The sequence below is a fragment of the Cariama cristata genome, unplaced genomic scaffold, assembly GCF_000690535.1.
Source record: "Cariama cristata isolate BGI_N322 unplaced genomic scaffold, ASM69053v1 scaffold4072, whole genome shotgun sequence".
NCBI lineage: Eukaryota > Metazoa > Chordata > Aves > Cariamiformes > Cariamidae > Cariama > Cariama cristata.
In genome coordinates this window covers 11839-22822 of record NW_009603091.1, presented here as the reverse complement: position 1 = coordinate 22822, position 10984 = coordinate 11839, and the positions used below count along the sequence as shown (strand labels likewise).

Genomic DNA, 10984 nt, shown 5'->3' with positions numbered 1-10984 from the left:
CGCAGAGCCACCTCCTCTTGCCTTGTTCTGAACCTGCTCCCTTCCCCTTGGGTCTGGCCGCGAGCAGTTGCTCCGTTCCCCCTCTCCGTGGGACTTCTGGCAGGTAGGCAGTTCCCACACGTCCTTATCTTCTCCAGAGTCTTAAGTCTCTGAATTTTACCAGGGTGTTTCTGGCTCCTACCAGAACATCGCCCATGCCTCACATGAAGTTGAGGGCAGAAAGGGCATCGCCTCATCCCCTGCAAACTCAGCAGCCGCGAGCACGTCCCTGCTTCTGGCAGTCGCAGCGCTGTGGGGTTGTCACCCAGAACAAGGCGCTCGGGCAATTTTCTGTCCCTGAAGAGCGAGAAACCGTTGGTAAAAGAGCCACTTTAGGGAGGCTGGAGGCCCCTGACCGAGCCTGCTGTCTGATCATCGGCTGCTCTTGGCCTGATGGCCCACGCTGAGCTTTCCGCAGCTCCCAGGAGCAGCCCTGCTTCCCAGTAGCGTTCCCTCACTGGTACCACCCGGTCTGCCGGCTGGAAAGCACGAAGCCGCACAGGCAGCACCGCACGCTCCTGGCCACAGCCCATCACCGTCACCTCCTGCCCTGGCGCCTCTTACACCCAGACTAACAAGGCCCTTGGCCGAAGGGACATGTTGCTGCCATTCAACTGCTTAGGTCTCCTAAGCCCTTCCTGCTTTCTGCGGTCGCCGCTAGCACAACCCGTCGTTGAATAAGGCAGGCAAAGCTGAAGAGCAGCTGAAGAAAGGAGAAAAAAAACAAAACAAAACAAAAACAAAACCACCACTGTTAGAATCACCTTACTCTTCTGAGATTAGCCCGCCTTTAATAGTCATGCATGGGGCATAAGACCACAGGCACCCCCACACCCCAAATTTGCCAGCACCCGTCCTAAGCCTTCAGCCTTCGCCCCCAGTTCTCTGATGGGGAAACCAGAGCAGCGGCGCTTCTGAAGGCACCGCAGGTATTCGGGCCGAGATGAGCGCACCTGCTACAGCAAGCAACAACTCGACGTCACACAAGAAATCTTTCAGCTTTGTAACTGACCTTGGAGCGTGCCTACAGCCGTCGTCTTTTTTTTTGGGTACCGGCCAGGCAGGGAGGTGCAGATCAGGCCTGAACCGAAAATGCTCCTTCACCGACAGCTCTGAAAACAAGAGCCCAGCCTGCAGCAGAGTATCCAAAACACAAGTTTCCAACAAGTGCTCCGGTCAGAGATGAGTTTCCCATGTGAAATAATTTATAGTTGCCTTTTTTAAAAAAAAAAAAAAAAAAAAAAAAAAGGATAAAAATCTTTCTGTTACATGCCACACCTGCATCGGTCTCTGTGCGGGAAGGCTCAGGTGGTGCCACAGCAGACGCCGCAGGTCCGGCACCTCCCCGCGCTCCCTGCCTGGAGGATTTGTGAGCGTTCAGCATCTCGGCGATGGGCTCGCGACGGTGACAACTCCCCAGCACCAAACCGAGGTACCCAGAGGCGTCACCGCAGGGTACCCTTCCCTTTCCCAACATCCCATGGGCAGCGTTCAGCCGACAGCTTCCACCACCACCCCTCCACTTCGAATCAGAGCCGGTTTTATCCTTCGTCTTCTGCCCCGCAGACAAACAGAGAAGAGTCGACTTTGTCACACCTAACCCCTCATCCAAAGCGAGTTTACAAAACCAAACACCACCGATGATAAATAAAGCAGTTACGCTGCTTGATGCCGCTCATCTAATCTACTTCAGTGCAACATAACCCTTAGATACTTTGACAGGAAAGGTTGCGATACACGGTACGAAATCCATCATAGCAGACACGTGCTCATAATGTAACATGGTTTAGCAAAGCTTAGTCATCGATCAGTCTGACTGATGGCACTAGAAACTCTGCCAACGCTGCCCTTAAGGAGGAAGGTCTTGTACTAAACCAGGCCGATTTAAATACAGGCAGGCAAAAGAAATTAAAAAAAGCATCCTCTGAGCTTGTGTACCAGGGCAGCCCCCTCGGATGGCTCCAGGGCAGCGGTCTTGCTCTTTTCTCCCCATACAAGAGAGGAAGGGGGAAAAAAAAGCCACAGCAATTGGAAAGTGAGAAAGTGAGTTAGGAGAGAAATTATCGATGTTTACCTTCCTCATTTTAACAGATGTTAGGAACTGTTGGGAAACTATTGCACACTGATGGCGGCCCACTACGGTTAAATGAAGCTCAGCGTCTGTGTAATGAATAATCACTCTTCCTTTTATTTCAGTGTCGTTATCACATTACAGTCAAGACATGTTATTGACAAAACCTACCAGACATTTTACTTTAACCCTCAAAATAAAAATAAAAATCCCAAGAAGGAATGTACATAAATCGAGATGTCACAGTTTTTGATGTTACTAGTCCATTAAGATGTTTCACAATAATCTGTGTTGGAAATAACACGATCTTGAAAGCTACAGAAGCAACGTTTCACTTGGTTTAGACTAAAGTCAGCTAAGATACAAAAACCTGTTCCATCAGTTCCCAGTGACAATACACTTCACACCCATGGCAGAACACGGCTACAGGTTAAGAGACCACGCCTGAATGGTTATGCAAACATAAAAGCCTTCCAAATCCTCCTCTTGATCCAAAGGAAGCCACCACAAAAGTATTTTGCAGGTGTGGGCTTTGAGCCCACGTGATAAGCCCGGCTCAACAGCTACACGAGGGTTACTGCCCAGCCACTAACGCCTGAAATCCAGCGTCGCCACTCGCTCAGGATTTCAGGACGTTCGACACGTAGCACCAGTAATGCTAGAGGAAACCCATTTATTTTAGATTTACTGTAAATTTATCCAATGGCCATCCACCCAAACGGAGATAGAAGTAACGCTCCCTAAGAGACGGCTGCGTTTGCTGACCAGCCGTAACGGCGAGTGCGACAGAAGTAACTCGGGGCTTCGGGTCACGGCCGTGATACCCACCTGCTCAACTGCGGAAAAAGTGACATCTCACCGGCTGCAAAGAATTTAGCCTAAAAGTTTCACACATTTCTCAGCATAAGACAGACTGGAATTCCCAGCTTGGCTTTATACAGGGCTCTTAAATTAGGTTTCAAAGTTAAATACGTATTATTTAATATATCTCATCAACTTTAAAAGGGTTAAAGAATGCCTGAATAGAGCCCACAACAAAGACATTTTAGTTTTAGGAAGCCCATTTAAAATCTCCTTCATGACAACAATCATTGGAAAAGAAAGACTGTTCAAATACAGCATTGTACCTATCCTCTTCCACCATTAATTTCAGATACACCATCACTATGGACTCATACGTTCCAACTCAGACAGCATGGACTTCTTTAATCCCCAATTTGTTGGGTAGTTAAAAAAAGAACCCAGACACATACTGGCTACTGAGCACTCAACAGTTCCACAATCCATTTGACGCAGTCACTAGCAAATGGAGGTAGAGGATAATTTTTTTTTTTTCCTATTACCCTACTAACTATTCTACCCAGAACTTACTCAGTTTTCGTTACATCCTCGGATTAGCTGCCAGCTCTAGCTGAGATTTAAGCCGTGAACCTACGAACACCTAAACCAGCCATCTGCTCAGCGACCTTGGGTCTGGATTCATCCCACCTAAACGGAGTAAGTGCCAGTTTCTCCCGGGAAGGAAGGGAAAGCCGCTCTCAAAGGGCTGCTCGGCTGGGTCTGACTCCTCCTCGGACGAGAGACAGAGCTGAGGAAAGCTCTATACGTAGCCTAAGGTAAAGCTTTAAAGAGGTAGAGAAGCAACTCCAGGTTGGAGCACACAGCTCACTTCTCGGGTGCCCACCCCCAAAGTTGCCCCCGTTAAAAGCAGGCAGGGGCTGTACCCCAGCTAAACCCTCCCTGTAAGGAGAGGGCAGGGTCACTGGTGCTTACCCACCGCCGAGGAACAAACAGTTTGTTACAAGCTCTGAACAGAACTTTGGCTCAAGTCGACCGCAGAAACCACTTTCAAACCAGTTTTGTTTATAGCTCAGTCCTGTGAAAAAGCTGAATTCTGAACCAGGCGTCAACCACGTTACAAAGAACACTCTGAGGGACAATACAGGTTACTAACCACTGAAAGCACTCTCTGTTGGAAAACGCAGTTTTAATAGATATTCGTCATCTTACATAAGAGCACAATAAATACACCACATTCTATAGAAATTTCAGGTGACACTAGAAGAAGAAGAGGTGAAAGAGGGAGCATACCAATAGACTACATAACCATACCCCTCAACTGCATGACAAAACACTCCTTACTGCAACCACTACAAGCTGTCATTTATACACTTCAGGTTGGCTGCCAAAAGCTTTTAAGCTGCTTTTTTTTTTTTTTGTCCTTTTTTTTTTTTGTGAAGGAGAAGGTTTGGGGAAAGGAAGAGAATAGGGATACCAAAAATTAAAGGAAGCAACAAGGTGGGTTCCCAGAAAAGATGCTGGACTCCCCGACAAGATGCATACACAAAAAAACAAGGATGAGAAGGAAGTTTTTAATCACTTTCCTTCGCTCCAATCGAGGAGTTTTGTTGCTATTTAAGCAGACGGGTTGCTCGAGCAAGTAGCCTAATAAGGCTTGTGGAAAAAACCAGTGGTGTGAGGCACGAGCTGTAAGTGATGAAGCCAACGTCAGTCGATACACAAGCTGGGTGCAACAGTGGTTCTACGCACCGGTATTTCATGTTAACAGAGGGCAGGAATTACAGAAGTTCGAACACTCCGTAGCCTAACGCCTGCTGACAGTCAGCAAAGAGAAGTTACGCAGATACTCCTCATTAGTGCTGTCATTTGCTCTCAACCTCCTACTTGATTACGGTTATTTCCACGAAAATGCGTATCAATGCATTACTAAAATTATGGTTACAACGGTTACATCAGAGACTTGTTTCTAAAAGTCACTCCAAATGCAATTTCACATAAAATTGGCCAGGTAAAGCCACCTACAGAACACAAGCTAATAAGAAAAATCAGCAAACAGAAGTAAAAAAAAAAAAAATAAAATAAAATCTTGTGAATTCCACCTCTTTACTGTTTAATCTGTCAGACTGGTGAAGACAAACTGTCAATTCTGGTTTCAAATTTTTTAAATACGATTGTCACATTAGAGAAATGAAAACACAGCAAAATAAACTGTACAAAGGCAAAGTAGAATAACAAAAAATATTTTACTAAAACATAAGATTTACAGGAGATTTTCCAGACAAGCCATACAAAATGGTCACAAGCTTTTTCTTGGAGGGATTTTTCTACACTTGACAGCAGAATCACAACATTATTAGTGAAAGTGATGGATGTTTAATGTTCCCATTTTTTTTTTTTTGTTCAAACAATGAAGCTTGTCCATCTACAGCGTCTAAGTTAGACTGGGCTAGAGGGTATATTCTAAAGTATAACTGGTTAGCTGCTTTTACCAATGCAATTAGCATCACCATAAAAAGGGAGGAGGAGCCCACAAAATTAAAACAGAAAGCCCTGCAGCTAACCCTGCCTACCTTCATTCACAGTGCTTATACTTAAACCATGATGGGGAAAATGATTAAAAGCAGAGAGATGTGCTGCTGCTTTCAAACAATTTCACAACAATCCGGATGATACTTCTAGCCTCTGCTCATGCGGTACAATAGTGAATTAGGACAAGACACAGATTTGCTAATGTGCATTTAATCACCAAAGGACTGAAGATGTCTGGGCTTTTATTCTGTAATGTTTCTAAGACTGTGTCCATTAAATGCAAACAAAAAAGGAAGAGGTCTTGGCAGAACAGGAGAAGTGATGCACACTTGATGTTCAAAGCGCATTTAAATATTATTCATGGCATATAGCCTAGTCCATGCTCTGGCTGTAAAGAAAAAGAAACACATTTAAGAAAAGATGTATTTCTCAGGCTTTAGTACAGTCATTTCAAATATTTATTTTTAAAGATCACTTTTATACCACTGCTGCAAGTACACAAAATAATATCAGTTCTGAGATTTTCAGTGCAATTTTGAACTCCAGCAGCTCTCAACTTTTGTGTATTACAGAAGTGGCCTGACTGTAGTGGATCCAAAAGCAAAGAGGCACGATGTAGTAATTCCTTCAGCCCATTACAGCCTGCAACAGAAGCAGGTATGGCAGAGATGTACTTTCTGAAACCAGATAATCTGTTCCTTAAGCTTCAGAGGAAAAGCAGTGGTGTGTACTTTTATTTTGCCACAACTCCAAATTAGACACACTTGCGATTTAGGAACGTGAAAACTCAAGATAAAACAGATCAAGAGAGCTTTTCTGCTAGCAAGCCTCACAGACTTGAAAACAGACCCCTGCTGGCACGTTCAGGGTCCTTGGGACTATGACCGCATGCAGTAATTGTTTCTGCAAGTTGCAGACGTAAAACAAGAGGTCAGGGTTTATATCCAACTAATGAGTAATCAGCTACTTCCTAAAACTAGGAAAAAAAACCACAAAAACCCATAAGATACATCACCTGTTTCTATGGCTTGGGCTTCATTGGTCTTCCATTGCTCAGCTACATCATTTGCTAGTGGATCGTCTGGATTGGGAGCGCTTAATAAAGCCTGGATTGATAGCAGAACTGTACGAATCTGCAAAGCTGGGGACCACTTATCTGAAGAGACATTTACAGCAGTATGAAACACCACATTCACCACAGTCTACAGAATCTTTCCCAGATTAAAGAATAAGCAAGGTACTCTTGAAACAAATGAAATCTCTTTTTAGGGTCAATTTACAAGTTTCTATACTTAAGCGGATCAAAAGAGAAAAAACAAGGTAGCACTTACCTTTCAAAATATCTAAACATATTCTTCCCAGCTTGTCTACATTAGGATGATAAATTTTGGTCATGAAACGTACTTTAGGAGCTGCCATTGGATATTCTTCTGGAAGGAATAGTTCAAGTTTAAATGTCCCACCCTCAAAGGGGGAATCCTGTGGCCCTGCAATGACCACGTGAAAATAACGTGCGTTGCTTTCATCTGGCTCTGCTTTTATCCCAGGGACTGGCTCTGCCAGCAAGCGCTGGGTTTCCTAGAAGGAGAAGAAGAAGGAGAGGCAATGTAACAAATACAACCCATTTAAAATAAACACTACCTGTACAACCTATTTTAAAACCAACAAGTACGCATCATGAGCTATTTACCTATATCCACAGAAACAATGTTAGACAAATACCTCAAAGTCAAAGAACATCTGCAGAAGGAAGATGAGGACGTGGTAAACCGATACGCACCTCCTATCAGATCCCTCAACTGCTGTAACAGTATGTGCTTCTATAGCGCATGGTAATAGATTACAATTAAGCTGTCCTCAAACGTCTTAACTTTCGATTAAACTACTGCCAAGCCGTTCTTTCTTTCAATGTACCTAATAGCACTTTAAAGAACACCACAATGAAAATACCAAAAGCATTTCCCATACTACCCTAAACAGAAAATCCCAGAAGTGAAAAGCCAAAGGGGTTAATCGCTCACAGAAAGCATCCAAGGTTTACTCTAACAAGAGCAGACTGGTTTACTGAGATGAACACTTGTACTGGAATCAGATCCAATTTCAAAGAATTTAACGTACTACTCTGCTGCAACACCAAAGGTGTTTCTAAGGATGTTTTATATATTTACACATATACATGCATAAATAGCTTTAGTGTGAGCACTTTCAGCCTACGTATAGCTGCCCAGAAAGTCCCCTAACAAACAGTAGGAGACAGGCAAGTTGTCCCGTCAGCAGCAAAATCAGGGAAGCTTGCTTTCCTACAGAGATTTGTATTCTTTGTTGCTCAATTCCTCTGCCCACAGCACCGACCCTACCTCCAGCACTGCGCCGTGACGGTGGCGAAGAGCTGCCCACCGCCTGACCATCCATCCCCCAAACGCACCGAGCCGACGGACCGACCCGGTCCTGTACATCTTTCCCTTTGCCGCCAGCCTTCACCAGTCTCATAGGCACCGTTCTGCTCCTTCGCGTAAAAAATGAACCCGAGGCCGAAACAGTCAAAAGGACATGAGGAGGGATGAGAAGTCCTGCCCAAACCTCATTTCCTCCAGTAATTTTAGCCCCGTTCCCTGCTTTTCCTCCAGCTTGTTTTTACTAGGTACTGTTAATTTTTTCACCACCTTTCTGTACTGGCTTTCACAAAGAAAAATTATCCTGTTTCTACTGACAAAAAAAAATTGGGAATTTGTAGGTGTAATATTATTAGTTTTCTAGCATATTTATTCTGTGTGCCCACAATAGCACAAAATAGATCACCTCCATTTGGCTTAATACATTCTTCAGACGTAACTGGACTGTTACGATCCTGGCATTTTGTAGAAATAAATTTACACAGCACTGAAGCGATATGGCTGTCTTGATCCAGTTAAATAACACCTCACTTTCGCAAAAAATAATCAAATACATAACATAAAGAAGTGAAGCCACAGTAATTAATGCCAAGATCCAGTTATTCATCTCAAAATTGTCAAGGTCCGACAAATCATAATATTGAGGTTATTACTATGTACATACGCAAACATAAAAATAAATTTATCTGGTCTGATTCCTTGTTGTGCCTACTTATCGGCATACGCATTAGCTGCCAATGCCACTTACACATCTCCCTGGAAGGCCACGCAAGCTTCTTAGAGCCAGCTACACTCACTTCTGCAAGTATAATTTAAATGACACACAAATCTATAACATACTCAGAATTTGTACTCTGCTGGCTATTTACTTGTACAGTAATTCTGTAGAAAAGCAGTTGTAACAAATGCTTAAAGCTTTAATTCAGTGGTATGAAAGTTAGCGAGTAAGAAACTACAGATTATCCCTGTAAATGCAGAAAACATTCTCCATTTCTTTCAGCAAGTTTTCAGTATGAGCGCTGCTGCAGGTAAATGGGACAATTTGGATTTCCACCCACGAAGGACCACATACTTAATACAGTTTGACAGTTCTGGCAGAGGAAACAGTGTCTTATGCCAAATACAAACTAATGCAGCAAGCCAACTTGAAATTAAAAAAAGAACGAACTTAATGAAAAGACCCAATTTTTAAACTTCTTCACAGCTGCTACCACTTGGACTTTACCAGATACACGCTAGTAGGCAAATCGTGGGTTTGGTTCTTAGGAGCAGGCTCAAATTTAAGACTTTTTTTAAAAAAAAAAATATTAAGGGTAACACATTTTAATAGCTGGGCTGATCTCAGCAGTCCCTAGCCCCAACTCAGTCCCTCTGGTCCCCAGACTGCCTCCCTAGTCCTGCCATTATGCTGACTATAACCACACCGGGCAGCCAGTCCTGGCTTAAAATAACCCAGAATCAGCAGTTCTCTGGCAGCAGCATCAGCACTTCTACCTGCGAGCGTCACGGCGGGAGAAACGCCCGGCTGCGAGCCGCACATTCTGCCACTAAAACCCATTTGTCAATAAACAATGAGAGCCCAAGTACGAGAAAAACGATTCTTTTCATTGAGGTACCGCTTTATACTGAAGGGGCTAGTATGGCACCACGTTCGGATAGCCCTGTATGCCTCTACGTTACGGGGGTGTCATTATCTTGCTATAAACCACCACAGAAAAGGGGAGGGCAAAGAAAAGGATTTACGCTGCGTACACCTACGCTAGTGCTGAGGCTACTCAGAACCTATACAGGCCTCCTGAGGAACATTAATATTAGATGAAAAATGCTTTAAGCAAGCACGCCTCACTTCTCGCATCGCACGGAGCTCCGCCACTGTCGGCGTAATTGAAGCTGTTTTCAAACAGAGATGAGGAGGAATGCTTGCAGGAAATCTGTGAGGGAAGTGGTAGACGCTCATCTTTCATACCCGCCAGGCTCTGATGGGGCCATCACGTCGAGAGAGCAAGCACCAGGCTAAATTTCTCTGATGCACACAAAATGACAGGTCGTGACTCCTGTGAACATACATCACTACTGTTTTATGCAAGAGCTGAGAGGCATCTTCTGTTCAGAAAAGGCATCTTTATAAAAAGAATCTAACACAGACAAGCTTGTTGGACTATGAAGAACAAAAGATGCCATTTGTTAAAAGAATGCAAAACCTTTGTACTTAAATACGTCAATACCACCTGCTAAATTCTGACAGTAAATAAGGCCTTTGCCCTTCAATTATGAAGACATTTATAATAATCTCTTCAGTACATTTGGGGAGAAACCATGGAAAAGGAACACAAAGGGAGAAATGAATCAAAAAGTTACGTTTTAAGGCCTAAGCATATAAAATGCTTAAACATACAAGCAGGTCCAGCTCTTATGGTGATACCAGGGCCTTGACTTCCACATTTCACAGTAAGATGGCCAGTTAAAGACATGCTGATACTAAGACCACTTTGATCTGCCAGAAGACCTGGAGAAATAAGTCATATTTTAGAGAAACAGTTGTCAGTATACAAGGCAACGCTACGCACTGGGTCAGAAAACTGAACTGCTTAAAGATTTATTAAGTGTGCATTACCTAAAAACCGAACAAACCAAAAAAGCCCCACACCCTGCAAGTCACCCACAAGAGTCACGAGATGTGGGCTCAATCTACAAACAAGGAAATGTTTAATTACAGGTTGATTTTATTTTGTCATTTTATATTACTTTCCCCAGAGGATGGTTACCCAATGAAAAACAGTCTCTCAAACACGTTAAAGTAAATAAATAAATTGCTTCTAATTCAACTTTTCAGTTCCCACCTTTAACTAAGCAGAAAGACCAAGCACACGCAACACTTCACTTTCCAATATCTTTTTAGGCAAAATCTTTCTAACAGTTTTTTAGCTGAGGAAGTGAGTTTTGTGCAATCTGTAACTCCCCCCCTTCTCCCAAAATTGCCTTTAAATCCTTCGTCCAATTTCAACTTTTCTATACGTTTTGGGAGCTGTCAGTGGCTAAGACAAACCCCGCTCAGTGGTACCAAAAAGACACGAGGAACTCTGATATTACGGACTGTTTGGGCAGTTTATTCCAACCAAGTATGCACTATTCTTGCCTGACAAAAACCCCT

At 43.6% G+C, this 10984-nt stretch overlaps 1 protein-coding gene across 1 annotated transcript; it reads right to left on the bottom strand.

Annotated features, from left to right (window-relative positions):
- Positions 1 to 5135: 5135 nt before the first annotated feature.
- LOC104157620 (ubiquitin-conjugating enzyme E2 N) lies at positions 5136 to 7896 on the bottom strand. Its single transcript, XM_009695029.1, has 4 exons — positions 7798 to 7896; positions 6772 to 7018; positions 6456 to 6596; positions 5136 to 5828 (listed from the first exon to the last, which is right to left on the bottom strand). Exons 1-4 carry the CDS (start codon positions 7894 to 7896, stop codon positions 5788 to 5790), a joined length of 528 nt encoding a protein of 175 aa, XP_009693331.1. The 3' UTR covers positions 5136 to 5787.
- Between the last annotated feature and the right edge of the window lie 3088 nt (positions 7897 to 10984).